Below are 14669 nucleotides of genomic sequence, written 5' to 3'. Positions count from 1 at the left end.
ACTGATCTCGTGTATCATTTTTTCTTATTTAAAAAGAAGGATTACTGTCCGGTCCTCTTGTAGGGAGGCCAAGTAGAGGTGAAATTAATTTTTCAGATTTGAATTTAAGAGGGATATATTACCTGGATTGAGCGCCACCTCTGATTTGTCATCCTACACATGTACCACTGATTACCCTCAAGTAAGTGGGCATAGGATTACGGCATTAGTTTTGTATATGCTTATTCAGAAGTATGCCTCATTGTGTTCAATGGGCATACTCTCAGGTACCTGGGATTGTAGCTTAAACAGTATTATTATTAACACCACCATCTTACTTTCGACTTTGAATTTTTCAGGAAAAGTATTTGGGTTACAAGGGAAAGCTAAATATATTATTAGAGTTGAACAGACTTTAGCTTTGGAAAGTACAGTTACAATTACAAGAGAATTCAATTCATTTTAATGGGGCTTGGATAAATGACACTGGTTGAGGGCTAGACTGTATATTAGTAATACTGTTCAAAATTCAACACTCTCTGTTAAGCAGTGGTAAGCTTAAGGAGATATCTGTTAAAGATCAAGGATAAAAAGCTAGGAATAGCTTTTAATGAGTTAAATACATTAAACATATTTCAAGGAAAAGCTGTTGATTAGAATGCTGGATCACACACTCTAGGTTTTCAACCTGTTCCCGCTTCCCATGTTGCTAACAAGGATGTGAGCAGATGTTTTCTTTATATATTGTATGGATATTTATGTAGATAGGAATACAGACACATGCCACTATGGCCTCTGAGCAGTTTACGTCATTTGGTATCTAATCTAAACTAGTTGGTTATTTTACAGTTCCTGTCACTGTGCTTCACATTTTGAATTAAGTACTTTTACAGACAAATGTGTCATGCACAAAATTTAATGAATTTCTCTTTAACTACACTCCTGACTCAGCATAGGTCCAATTCAAAGTTGCTTTAATATACTGAACAATTAATTTTAAATGAGAACACAGCACATCATACATTTTACCTGACTGCGTCCCTATTTGAATATAGCCATTTTCACCAAGAAGAATTTTAGCTGGGTCTTAAACTGTTTTTTTAAGCAAACAGAACCAGTTAACTTTGTACCTCTACATAATCACTTAACAACTGTTCAATTCTGTTGACAGAACATTGCAAGAGCATGTCAAAATATTTTACCTGACAGACGTATTTGCTCTTCCATTTGCTCAGTACACACCGACTGTTTTGCATCAGTTCCTGGAGGATAACCAAAAATAGACAGTGTATAGATGGCTGTACACATTTCACTTGTAGATAAAGTGCTTCTGATTTTCAAGGAGGAGAGATTGCCTGACATGCTAAACAAAGATGCAACTGTTTTGGATAACCCACCAGACAAAAGAGCACTTATCACCAGAAGGGATGATCTTTTGTGAAAATTAAAGCTGTTGAAAGAGATCTGAAAAACTGGATTAATTGTTATTATGCTTGAAACTTTCTGAAAGGTACCTCTAGCTCCTTAAGTGTGTCTCGCAGCTTTTCCGGACGTTTGTTCTTAAGTACCCAAGGATAATCTCGAGCTAGCAAATAAAAAGTATGTATAAGATATTATCTACATATCCAAATATGTAAAATGCTGCATTTTACTTCATATTTTATTATTAAATCCTGAATATTTTCTATCTTACAATAAATTTGTTTATAATTCTGACACAAGCTGCATAGACCAAATTTTATTAAATCAATCTGAATCACTCTGGTAGAGGTTCTGTGTTATCCCAAAGGGAACATACATTTGAGTAGCTATAAGCAGGTTCAATATCAAGTGATATTATCAATAACTCCTTTCAAAATAGCACAACCAAAATATTTTAAGATCATATGGTAGCAAATGTCCTGTCGTATCATCGATCAAACTGTTATCTCCTCCTGTATAATGAAAACAGCATGCTTAGATTGGCACTTCTGACAAATGCCTTTGGTTAAATTAATCTGGAGGGAGTAAGAGACCACCAAAATTGTCTTTAATTCCACCATTCAGATCAGCTGAAGTCAGCCCCCAAAATACAGTACAATAGTCCAGACTTCATTCATCTTAAATGTCTTGTATTTAGGAACTCAGCTGGTGGCCATAAACAACCAGAAATTGAGGAGGACTCATTTATATTGTAAGGTAAGAGGTTGAAAGTCTGTATCTTGAACATAGATAGAATTTCTAAGAAAGCTGTTCTACATGCAGGGCCAGCTAGACATGCTGAGTGGTGGGGTCTCAATGCAAGAGCAAGGCAGTGATGTTGTGAGGAGGGTTTGCATTTGTTTGGCACTGGGGGATGTTTTGGGACAAGGCGGACTTGCACTGGCCTTAACATGAAAAAGGTGCAGAGAAAGCTGGCATGAGCTCAGGAACATCTGGTTCAAGATTAATCAGCCTTGAAGGATGACAGTCATACTTTTCACCTTTTTCATGTGCAGAGACTGTCCAAATGGGGATGGGACAGGACTTAGGCAGTGAAAGTAGTGGGGCATGATAGTCAAAGAGGCCAAAGAGCCATAAAGGAAAATGCACATGTCAGAGGCATTTGAAGAGAGACCCATGTTTTTACAAGTTAATGATGGAAACCTTTGAGCCAAGATGGGCGAGCTGCATGGCTTAGATTTTAAAAGGAACATACAGACAATGTATTAAAAAGTTTTCAATTAGCAATAAGCACACCTTGGATCAGTGGCGTCGCTAGCCTCTGCGCTGCTGGGGGCGGCGGCAGCGCAGAGGCACCCCCTGGGGGAGGGGCACGACGCGCGCGCCGTGACGTCATCATGACGTCACGACGCACGTGTATATAGAAAGGGGGGATTTCCCCCTTTCCGAGGCTTTTTTTCGGCGGGGGGGTGGTGGTGACCAGCGAGGAGGGGGTGACGGGTGACCCCCACCTCGCTGGTCGCCCCCCCCCGCCGAAAAAAAGCGGCGGAAAGCGGAAAAAGAAGTAGAGCGGCGCTTAAACGCGCCTGCTCTGCTTCCTTTCCAGGCTTTCCCCGCCCCCGCCCCGCGGTTTTTTCGGCGGGGGGGGTGGTGACCAGCGAGGAGGGAGTGACAAGGGTGACCCCCACCTCGCTGGTCGCCCCCCCGCCGAAAAAAAGCGGCGGAAAGCGGAAAAAGAAGCAGAGCGGCGCTTAAACGCGCCTGCTCTGCTTCCTTTCCAGGCTTTCCCCGCCCCCCCGCGGTTTTTTCGGCGGGGGGGGGGGTGACCAGCGAGGAGGGAGTGACAAGGGTGACCCCCACCTCGCTGGTCGGCTCCCCCCCCCGCCGAAAAAAGCGGCGGAAAGCGGAAAAAGAAGCAGAGCGGCGCTTAAACACGCCTGCTCTGCTTCCTTTCCAGGCTTTCCCCGCCCGCCCTCCCTCCCGCGGTTTTTTCGGCGGGGGGGGGGTGACCAGCGAGGAGGGGGTGACAACCCCCCTCGCGGGTCGCCCCCCCCCCGCCGAAAAAAAGCGGCAGAAGCACCCCATCCATGTGCTGCTGCTCCGGGGGTGACGGAGGGAGCGGCGGCGCGTGGGAGTGGCGGGAGGGGCCGCCGCTTGACACCCCCACCCGCCGCTGCTCACCCTGTCACTGGGGGCGTCCCACCCCCACCGCCCCTCCCCAGCGACGCCCCTGCCTTGGATTAATCTGATTGGCTACAATACTGCCTACAATGGAACCAGGGGGACATGGTTATCACTGGCTACAAACTCTGTAATAGGGGTAGTAAGCCACTGGGCAAACAAGTATATTTTCTTGGTCCTCCAGCAATCTACTGAATGCAGCAATGTCGGTGGAATTGGCAGCAGAGACCTCTACAAGCAGAGGGCGGCAAACCACAGTTTCAACCCTAGTGGGGAACCACAGCACTACCTCTAAAGTCCACAGAACATCAGTAAGACCCATAGCTGTCAAGTTTCGGATTTGAAAATAAGGGATCAGCACCCTCACCTGTCCTGGGGACAGCCCAGTGGTAATCCCCCCAAGCTACAAATTAATTTATACCAGGAAAGAGCTCCCAGGAAAGAGAAATCAGGGCAGAGAAAAGAAAGCACTTATTCATGCAGCACACGGTAACCTCTGGAACTCCCTGCCACAGGGAGCAGCGATGGCCACCAATTTGGATGGCTTTAGAAAAGGATTAGGCAAATTCATGCAGGAGGAGAGGACCACTGATGGCTTCTGGCCAGGTTGGCTCTGCTCTGCCTCCAGTTAGGGGCAGCAATGCTTAATCTGAGCACCTGTTGCCAAGTACATTCGTCTATTTTATCTTCTTTATATATCTGTCTGTCTGTCTATTTGTTATTAGGAATTTATATTCCACCTTTTTCTCCAAGGAGCTCCCTGGTCCTAGTCCTCATTTAATCCCCACAACAGTTCTGTGAGGTAGGCAGGCAGGGCTGAGAAAGGCAGGGACCCAAGGAGTCCCCGGACTCCAACTCTCCTTCCCGGAAATAAGGGAAATTTAAGGGATATCAACAATAAGGGATAGCAGCGGGAAACGGCTTGGAATAAGGGAGTTTCCCACCAAAAAAAGGAGACTTGACAGCTATGGTAAGACCAGCAGAGTCCACCACTTCTGTCTTTGGGGGGGGGGGATGCTGTGGAAGTGCTCAAATGAAGATTCCAGACCATTCACGGTCAGAAAGTAAGCTGATGACCCAGGAAAAGATTGCCAGAAAGAAGCAAGGGCAGAGAAAGAGAAGAGACAACTGTGTATGTGTTGTGTTGTGTGCCTAGAGCAGAGGTAGTCAAACTAAGGCCCGGGGGCCCAATCACCTTCTAAATCCGGCCTGCAGGCGGTCTGGGAATCAGCATGTTTTTACATGAGTAGAATGTGTGCTTTTATTTAAAATGCATCTCTGGGTTATTTGTGGGGCACAGGAATTCTTCCCCCCCCAAAAAAAATATAGTCTGGCCCCCCCACAAGGTCTGAAGGACAGTGGACCGGCCCCCTGCTGAAAATTTTTGCTGACCCCTGGATAGAGTATGTGTATTAAGTCTGCAGGTAGTGTTCAACTGTGTGTGAACTTCTGTATGCACTTCTGACTGTGTTAAGGGTATAGTACTTTGCACTGCTGGTGTGTGCCTGCATAAGTGCTGTGCATGTCTGTGTGCCAGAGTGATAGATGGCTACACCCACTTTTGGACTGGCCACACCTACTAGTGGCACGCAGCCCCAAATGGCTGGCCATGAGGCAATACTTTCCTTGTCACCCCTGCTCTATAGCAATGGCTACCAAACTCCCCCCCCCCCCATGGACCACTTGAAAATTGCTGAGGGTCTTGCTGGACCACTTAACATGAGGAATTCAGCATCATACTAAGGTGGTCATTTCATCAGGACAAGCATTTTGGCTTGCTAGATGAAACAGTTCACCCTCTCCTCCACTCTCTGCATGCTGTTCCAGGGGTTATTCCAACTCCCTAGGGCCAATTTTGGGGGGCACACAGAAGGAATGGTGAACTGAAAGCAGTATTACACTATAATGTGAAGTAAAACCATGGCTAAATGTTAGTTAGTTAGTTAGTTAGTTGGTTGATTTATATACTGCCCTTCATTTAAAGATCTGAGAAATCATAGAGGTACTTAGAGCAAAATTGCAGCCACTTCACTCCTCCACTGGTCCCGCTGCTGCAGTGCTACCAAGAGTTAAGCCATGGTTTGCCTTAGGGTTACATGTGAATCCAGGTTCAGGGTTTATTTTCTCTAAACTATGAGCATCAAGCCAGGAGCAAGCATTGGCTACAGCTTGTGGTTTGTCTGGAGTGAGACAAACCACAAGCCCAAGTTCTCCTGTCTCCTCATTCTGCCCTGCTTTTATCCTCTTTTACTAGAAGGAGATGAAGAGTAGAATACATCAACACTGTATATAATTAACCACAAGAATAATTTGTGTGTGTTCCACCTTTATTTCAGGATTTTGTTTTAAGACAAAGTGAGTTTCCCAGACACATACTAATAAAAACAGCAAAAAGGGCTACTGCCATGGGCTATGTTTAGACATCAAAGCATATAAACTGAAAAGAAATTAACACAGTCTAAACTATGAGAGTTTCACAGTTGTGTATTTTGTACTCACACATTTTTTGTGATTGTATTTTGTATAATTTTAACTTTTTAAAGTGTTTTCAGTGTTGTATTGGGCAGGTTATAAATTAAAATAAATTAAAACATAATATTTTAACTCTTTTTTTCATAGTAATAAGGAAATTGAAAATAGGTCTTACATTCTGCTAACTGTTGTTTCTCATATAAGCAGCCAAAGTTCATTTGTGGTTCTACAAAAAAGGAGAAAAATAACAAAGTTCCAACAACCTTATCATTTATTGTCAGCAAAATGCTAATTATTACACATTTAGGAAAAGTACAGAGATTTTAAAGGTGGGGGAGTTTTAAAGTTCTCATTTCCTGGAGAGATGTCTTAAGTTTGAAGTGAAATAGTCTCGAGCAATCCCAGCAGGTGGGTCAATATTATAAAGGATTGAATGTAATCAGATAGTGAAGTGAACTACAACTGAATCCAAACGAGAAGCCGAGTCAGAACGCTAGAAGTAGCATGTGATGCCCATACAAGCCACCACTTTGACCTGGACTCAAACATGAAGTAACTGCACCTTTTGGCCCATCATGAATCTTCTGGGATTAAAAGGATTAATCAGATAAAGAAAATTGATCATTCACTCTGAAATGTCTATTTCAAAATATCAGGTGAGGAGGATCCAGGAGGCCAAGACCAATGCACTCCTATGAATTTACAATGCCCTCTGCTGGAACTCCAATAAATAAAAACTACTGGTAACTAGAATGCCCAGCATCAAATATTGCATTATATTTAAAACTTAATTTTATAAAATGAGGTTATGACTTTTGGCATATATGTTGTCTTTGTTGATTCATTGCTTTAAAATAATTGCTTTAAAATAATTTGAACCAATGGTTTAACTAATTTAACTGCAGAGAATTTCAGGTTCCACAACTTAATTCATAAAAAATTCCTATACAGTACTTTCAAAATTCAGAAAGGTTAGATATATGTGTGTGTGTTTGTTTCAGTTTTTAGAAATTGAAAAAAAAAATCAAGTGAGGAGTGTATATAATTTTTTCATGAGGTTTACACCATACCTGCTTCCTTTTTGTCATAGTAATGATAGATTCCAATGTCTTGGTCTACATAAATAAGGAAATAAAAAACTGAATTATAATTCTGGCACTTGAAATTAGACATGTTTCTTGGGAGGGTGGGCACTATCTTATAAACAGAACTGAGAATCCATGCATGCAGTCGTAGAAATACTTCCAGAAACACCCACTGAAAATACTTCAAAATGATTTCGGGCCAGCACCACTTAAAGACCTTAATGGGAAACTGTCCAAAATAGATGGGTTTTGAGACTCCATCTGAAAGGCTTCCTATTGATTTACATATGGTTCTACAATTAGAAGGGAGTTCTAAAACCCAGGAAGTGGGGGAATAACTGAAAAGACCATCTCTTTGATGCACAAGAAGGTATGGGAAGCAGGACCATTCCATTGACACTACTTGAGGACCAGCTCTATTGGCCCTTCCATCACTCAACTGTCACCTGGTAGTAGACATTCCATCAGGCTGCAGCAAAGAGGAAGAGAGGAAGGCAGCTGGGACATCCCATCAGCTACATTTGGTGCCTCTTCTCCTTGAGCTGCTTCTAGCCCAGCTGGATGTCACAAGCGTTGTTGTTGTTTTTAACTTTAAGAACCACTGCCTGAATTTGATTTTTCTCTTGTATCTTTTAGATTGCCAGTCTTTGGGCAATGGCTGTCCTTATTCTTATTGATTTTATGTAAGCCACCATAGGAGTCCTTCCAGGTGGAGAGCAGTACAGAATACTTTACATAAATAGACAGATAAAGCCCACTAGGGTAGTTGATCTTACAAGCAAGCCTACAAATAGGGCCTACAAAGATCCACTTAAAGCTTGGGCAATTCATACTGGTGCCTAGGAAATTTTTCAGATGAACTAGCCCCAAACTGGGGAAGGTGAAAGGAACTTCTGATTCTTGAGCTGGATGCAATCCACCAGGGTCCACTCCATGGCCACTCTATTTCCCCCACCTACATAGCTTCACCTCCCAAGTGGGGTGTTGCTGGAAGAATGGATTGTTTCCTTTCTCCCCTGGCATTTCTGTGTTGCACAAAGTCTTTCTCAGCATCCAGCATAAAAGGCACGTGAACTGCCATGAATGAAGAGATCACTCTGATTCTCCATCAGAGGTTTGCTATATTTATGTCCTGAGAGCTGAGAAAGGGAAGCCCCTCTCTGGCTCCAAACTGGAACCACAGGCAGAAAGAGACTGCACTGAGCAGCAGGGAAGAAGAGACATGGCTGATAAGCAGAACTATAAAAACCCTATTCTTCCCTTTAAAACTTTTATAAAATTCAGTTTTATGTGGACTTTGATAGCATACAGATTGGTATGCCAGATGCAACTTAAGATGGTAAAGGTACCAACACTACCTGTACCTGCTGAATTTAAGGAAAGCCCCAAGATGCAAACTTGGTCCTTTGGGAGAGTCCTCCATCCAAGATCAGTTGCACACTTCCATCCAATTCAGCAGGTTTTCCTACCCACAGTACCTCTGTTGTATATGGATTTAACTTCAGCTTCACTCTCATCTACCTCAAAACAACCTCCAGTTTAAGGAAGGCTAACCTTCCTTAGCCTTCTTGAGATTTTAAGATGGAAAGGAGACATAAAAACTGCTTGTCACCTTTACAATGGTGGCACTGTAGTCCAAAACAAAATACCACGTTAATTTCTGAATATTGGACATGCTAAAGCTAGCAAAATGGTAACAACTGCTTTACCTTGAACATGCAAGGTGCTCTTCAAAGACCATAGGTGCATTTCAGAGAGAAAGACAGTCATCTGAAGCAGCTGACAGTTAATTCTAGAAGAAGAAATTGAATTTGATTGTCCGTTAAGCTGAAAAAAAAGAACACTTATAAAAACTAAGAGCAGCAAGTATCCCAATTTTTAATTCTTTCACAACTAAAAGCAACTAGTAGGGAATTCATAAACTATGTTTATGCCTACTTTCCAAACGTTATTCCTCCAATAGCAAGGTTTGTTAGCCCCAAATGCTTGCACACAACGTGAGTATACCAGCATGTTCAGATACTACCAAAAGAGGAGCAAAAAACGTATCTGCATAAAAGCTTAGCAGTTACTGGTAGGGGAAAGTGGGGCACGCTGAGCCATGGGGCACATTGATCCTTTCCATTTTAAAACCGTACTTTAGCTTTTATACAAAGTTTGTGGCAACACAACAACAACAACAGTGATACTACATATTGTCATTGTGTTTGGGTTTGTGTTTTCAAAGAAGCTTTTTAAAAAATCCAGATTTGTTAAATTAGGTAAGCTTTAGTAATTTTTTTTATATGTATTGTGAACCATGTAGCTCTAAAATTTGTAAAGGTAGCTGAAATACGTTTTCATTTATGTGATCATAGTTAACATAGCTGCAGTATGTACTAAAATATTTGTCATGGCTGCCAGCCTGTTTTGCGTAAAATAGATTTATGTCTGAAATGGTGATGTGGGGCACATTGATCCAATTGGGAATGGGGTACATTGAGCATGGTTCAATGTACCCCATAGAAAATATCATTCATAGTTTATTAGTTTTTGTGTTATATTCTGTTAGTTCACACTTCTTCAAATGTTTAAATTAATAAATTTATATGAGACATCAGAAAGTGATGGAGACATTGAAGCAGGAAAGGCTGTGTCAAAAATTATGAAAGAAAAGTTGAATGCGAACCAGCTGCTTGAAAGTGACTCGGCTGATTTTGAAACCTTTTCTAAAGATGAACTAGAGGAAGAAGAAAATATAGAATTCAACAAGACTGATGTGAAAGAGGGAAACTTTGTTATTGTGAAGATTTTAGGAAAAACTACAATTTCCCATTATGTTGCTGAAGTTACCGGAACTGATGAATATGGGGACTTCATTGTAAAATTTCTAAAACGTGTTCTGTCCAAAGTGAATGACCAGCCCAAGTTCACTCCCTCTTCTGAACCAGAAGCTTTGATTCCTTTTGAGGATATTGTAAAATTGTTGCCTAAACCAGTGTTTTTCAACCACTGTTCCGCGGCACACTAGTGTGCCGCGAGATGTTGCCTGGTGTGCCGTGGGAAAAATTGAAAAATTACTTTATATATAGTCAATATAGGCACAGAGTTAAATTTTTTAACATTTTCTAACATTTTCTAATGGTGGTGTGCCTCGTGATTTTTTTCATGAAACAAGTGTGCCTTTGCCCAAAAAAGGTTGAAAAACACTGGCCTAAACCACTCTGCTTCGGAGGAACTGCTCGTGCTTCTAAGATGGTAACATTTCCATGTTCACTTAATGAGTACAAGTTGAAGTGATGCTGACTCTTAAGAACTTTAAGAACTTTAAGATACTCTTTTGGAAGTTTATACTGTGTAGTAAAAATGCCTTTTTTGCTCTTAAATTGGAATGGCTCAATGTGCCCCAAATGAAGGATCAATGTGCCCCACTACTGGGGCACATTGATCCATTATTTTGAAAAACTTAAATGTGATTTTTTGTCATTTTATTCCATCAAATGAGAAACATTAACCCTTTGATTTTGTTTGGAATAGTACCTAATAAATATTAAATGCAAAAGTTTTCTGTTATGTGCATTATTTTGAGGTGTGTAGAGCTTAAAGTAAAAAATGGCTCGACGTGCCCCACTTTCCCCTACTTTTCAAGGAGGTAATCAGTTTTGATGGGTAAGAGAAAACAAGAGGCTGAGCAAAGGAATAGCAAATTGTTGTTTTTAAAAGATACCAGAAGAGTAATGAAGGGAGCCTAGATAGAAAAAAAACAGATAAGTATATGCAAGGGAAGGAAGACATATTATATTTAAACTTGAAGCTAAATAAAATACAGGGGGGGGGGTGAGAAAGGGAGCCAGTGTAGAGAGCAGTAAAGGGAGGGAACACAGGCATAGTAACAAATGGAACAGAACAGTGAAATAATTCAAACCGAAACAAAGAGGTTTGGGAGAAAAGGGAAAATGCAAATAATGTTTTAGTTGCCTCAAAAGAGAAAACAGGCAGATTTGTTGTTGTTGTTGTTGTTGTTCCTGCCCTTCACCCAAAGGGTTCCAGGGCAGGTTCCGACAATTTAAAACACATATTTTAAGCAGCTGATATTACAAACATGGACACAAGACTGCAAGCTTGTGCAGTAAATAAGTTAAATAGAATGAAAAAGTGAGAGAAAGAAGAGGAGAACAGAAACTTGGGTTTATTGGAATTCATTTAACAAATTAGAGGTAGAAAGAAAGAAAGAAAGAAAGAAAGAAAGAAAGAAAGGATCCTATTTAAGTACACACTGTGTTCACACAGAGCTAAACGGCAGCTGCATCCTAACTTCATATGCATATTTATGATCCTGCTCTGCAATTCCTGTCTTCACTATACATTTATGCTTTCTCAAACATGCTAAATAGTGTCCTATTCATCAGTGAAGATGCAGTCCTCTGTAATTGGAAGTAGCCCTGTCAGGATAAGGTGGTTTGAGGGAGAACTGAACTTACTTTTGAACCACTGTGCTTAGTTAATGCTTTCCCTCTTGAATTCAAGTTGCTAGAATGACTCATTAAAAGGAAGGAAGTTGTTTGCTGCTCTGAAAATTCATCAAGTCAAAAGACAAAAATATATTCAAATTCTTTTTGTTTAAAACTATAGCATGCAAGCCAAAGATAACAATGTGGTGGCAAAGTGAGGGCTTTGTGAAATTTTTTAATGTGTGTCAGTATTATCCTTATAAATGTGCCTTTTAACAGCAACACACTGATGGATATACAACTAAAAATATTCTATATTGATTTGAAAGTCACACTGAAGCGCATATTGTCAAAAAGGCCTAACTATGGCTTGTATAATAATCACTGAAAAGAAATACATTATCTGATAACCAAAGAATAGTGGCATGAAAATCACACACTGTAAACTTATTTCCATTTGCTGAGAAGTTGTTTCATGCTCCACTGAATTAATTCTTCACATTTTTAAGAAGTCTGGAAATAAGTCCTATCTTTTGCAATTATAAGTGGTCATGTTATAGCTACAGAGCTTTCAATTTTAAGACATTTACATGTGTAACAGTACCAAAATTATATCAGGTGGTTAGTCCTTTCTTCTGGGCAAACATGAGAAATAGAAAATGCTTTATTTAACGAAGGCTTCAATTTTCATGTACTGAATAGATTCCATGTCCTTAGGTCTTTAAGTAAAATATCAAATATCATGAGCTCTGCAATGAAATTGTTGGGAGACACTGTAGTCCAGCTTTTATAGACATCCACTCATGCAGTCACAACTTTTAAAAGCATTAATTTACCTCAACAATATTCAACCACTATTTTTATTAGACACTTATTAGACTACCTATCCAGGCCTTAAGGTTGAGTTATTGAAAACAAGGGACAAGATATTTTTGATGTTGGTTTTCTTTGGCAGCTCGGTCAAGTCCCCACTCTGCCAGCCTCTAGACATGGAATTAAGACTTTTTTTTTTACTCTACAGTGTTTCAAGACTGATACCTTGTGGGGATGTATGGTGTGTGTTAATGTAGAAAATCCCAGAGCAGTTCACAAATCTTACTCTCAAATACATATCCAACTGAAACCATAAAACCATCTTTGACCTAAAAACTGCAGCAAATTAAAACAAACCCACAGTCTTTTATAGTTACACAAAATCAGTCTAATTATACACACAGTCAGGCAACTAAAATAACCCAATGAAAGGAAAGACATCCTCAATATCACAAAATCATAGAGTTGGAAGTGACCCCAAGGGTCATCTAGTCCAACCCCCTGCAATGCAGGAATCTCAACTAAAGCATCCATGACAGGTGGCCATCCAACCTCTGCTTAAAAATCCACCCATCCTCCAAGTAAGGAGAGTCCACAACCTCCCAAAGCAGTCTGGTCCACAGTCGAACAATTTTTACTGTCAGAAAGTTTTTTCTGATGTTTAGTCAAAATCTCCTTTCTTGTACCTTGAAGCCATTGGTTTAAGTCCTATCCTCCAGGCCAGGTGAAAACAAGCTTGCTCCATCTTCCACGTGACAGCCCTTGAGATACCTGAAGATGGCTATCAGTCTCCTCTTTTCCAAGCTAAACAATTCCCTCAACCGATCCTCATAAGGCTTGGTTTCCAGAACCTTGATCATCTTGGTTGCCCTCCTCTGCACATGTTCTAGCTTGGCAACATCTTTCTTAAATTATGGTGTGCAGAACTGGACACAGTATTCCAAGGATTCAGCTATACAGCTGCAAATAAAACGTTTTAAGTGTGTCTTAAATGTGATATACAATGTGGCACTAAATGGCAATGGTGAGCCTTATGAAAATGTTAGAAAGTGCAATATATCCAGAAGAGATGTTCTAAATATTACCTTGAAACACTTTCATCCAATAATAAAATTAACTGTGGTGCAGCAATAAAACTGCTAGCACATTTGCAAAACTAAGCAGGGTCCACTATGGTTTCAAACTGGATGGAGGATCACATGTTGAGATTCCTGCAATGCAGTGGGTTGGACTAGATGACCCTTGGTGTCCCTTTCAACTCTATGATTCTAACTTTATGTATTTCTGCTAGAAGTCCATAGTCTACAAAATCTCCACGTAAGGTAAAGGACTCCTGGATGGTTAAGTCCAGTCAAAGGTGACTAGGGGGTGTGGCACTTATCTCACTTCAGGCCAAGGGAGTTGGTGTTTGTCCACAGACTGTTTTCCAGGTCTTGTGGCCAGCATGCAATGGGACACCATGATGAGTGCCAGAGCTCACAGAAACGCTGTTTACCTTCCCTCTGCAGCAGTACCTATTTGTCTACTTGCGCTGGTATGCTTTTGAACTGCTAGGCTGGCAGAAGCTGGGACTCCAAGTACCATCAATTGTGTTAGCTCTGAAAGTCTAATACCAGTCTTCTGAAAAAGAAAAAGAATTCCCCTCCCCACTCAAATTACTCACTGCTGCTAGTGAACTTTATCAATCGTTTTCAAACCACCCAAACAAGCTACAAGTTTGTAAAGTTCCATTACTCTGACGTTACAATGTGTGAACATATATACTGTACAAGATGTCACAAGCAATCTTTGACAGACAGTATGAGAATCAGCCCAAATTCTGTCTATCAAACCCAAGAACTGTTCAGGTGATTTGACAGAAGAACTGGAAATGCAACTGGGATTTTGCTTCCCACAGAGCCTAGGGCTTGCTGATCAGAAGGTCAGCGGTTCGAATCCCCACAACGGGGTGAGCTCCTGTTGCTCGGTCCCTGCTCCTGCCCACCTAGCAGTTCGAAAGCATGCCCCAAAGTGCAAGTAGATAAATAGGTACCACTCCAGCGGGAAGGCAAACGGCGTTTCCGTGCGCTGCTCTGGTTTGCCAGAAGCGGCTTAGTCATGCTGGCCACATGACCCGGAAGCTGTACGCCAGCTCCCTCGGCCAGTAAAGCGAGAGAAGCGCTGCAACCCCAAAGTTGGCCATGACTGGACCTAATGATCAGGGGTCCCTTTCCAGGCTTCAGTTGCTTCAGATGTTACACATCTTTCTCAAAAACCTTGCTTAAGCAACCTAGCACCAAGTTACTTA

The 14669-nt window shown here is 41.3% G+C and overlaps 1 protein-coding gene across 6 annotated transcripts in view; it reads right to left on the bottom strand.

Annotated features, from left to right (window-relative positions):
• WDPCP (WD repeat containing planar cell polarity effector) overlaps positions 1 to 8931 on the bottom strand; it is a 129307-nt gene extending 120376 nt beyond the window's left edge. For all 6 annotated transcript variants that reach the window (XR_004426355.1, XM_033145612.1, XM_033145610.1 and 3 more), the window contains exons 1-5: positions 8849 to 8931; positions 7125 to 7169; positions 6230 to 6280; positions 1494 to 1564; positions 1182 to 1241 (exon numbers count right to left, since the gene is read on the bottom strand). Coding sequence is in view for 5 of the 6 variants with exons in the window: in XM_033145612.1 (XP_033001503.1) it covers positions 1182 to 1241; positions 1494 to 1564; positions 6230 to 6280; positions 7125 to 7169; positions 8849 to 8909 (288 nt within the window). In the remaining variant the exon portion in view is untranslated. The remainder of the gene's footprint in view (positions 1 to 1181; positions 1242 to 1493; positions 1565 to 6229; positions 6281 to 7124; positions 7170 to 8848) is intronic.
• Positions 8932 to 14669: the final 5738 nt, after the last annotated feature.

This window comes from Lacerta agilis, chromosome 3 (genome assembly GCF_009819535.1).
Source record: "Lacerta agilis isolate rLacAgi1 chromosome 3, rLacAgi1.pri, whole genome shotgun sequence".
Lineage (NCBI taxonomy): Eukaryota > Metazoa > Chordata > Lepidosauria > Squamata > Lacertidae > Lacerta > Lacerta agilis.
Note: the sequence above shows the minus strand (reverse complement) of the source record. Positions and strands in the feature narration are given on the sequence as shown.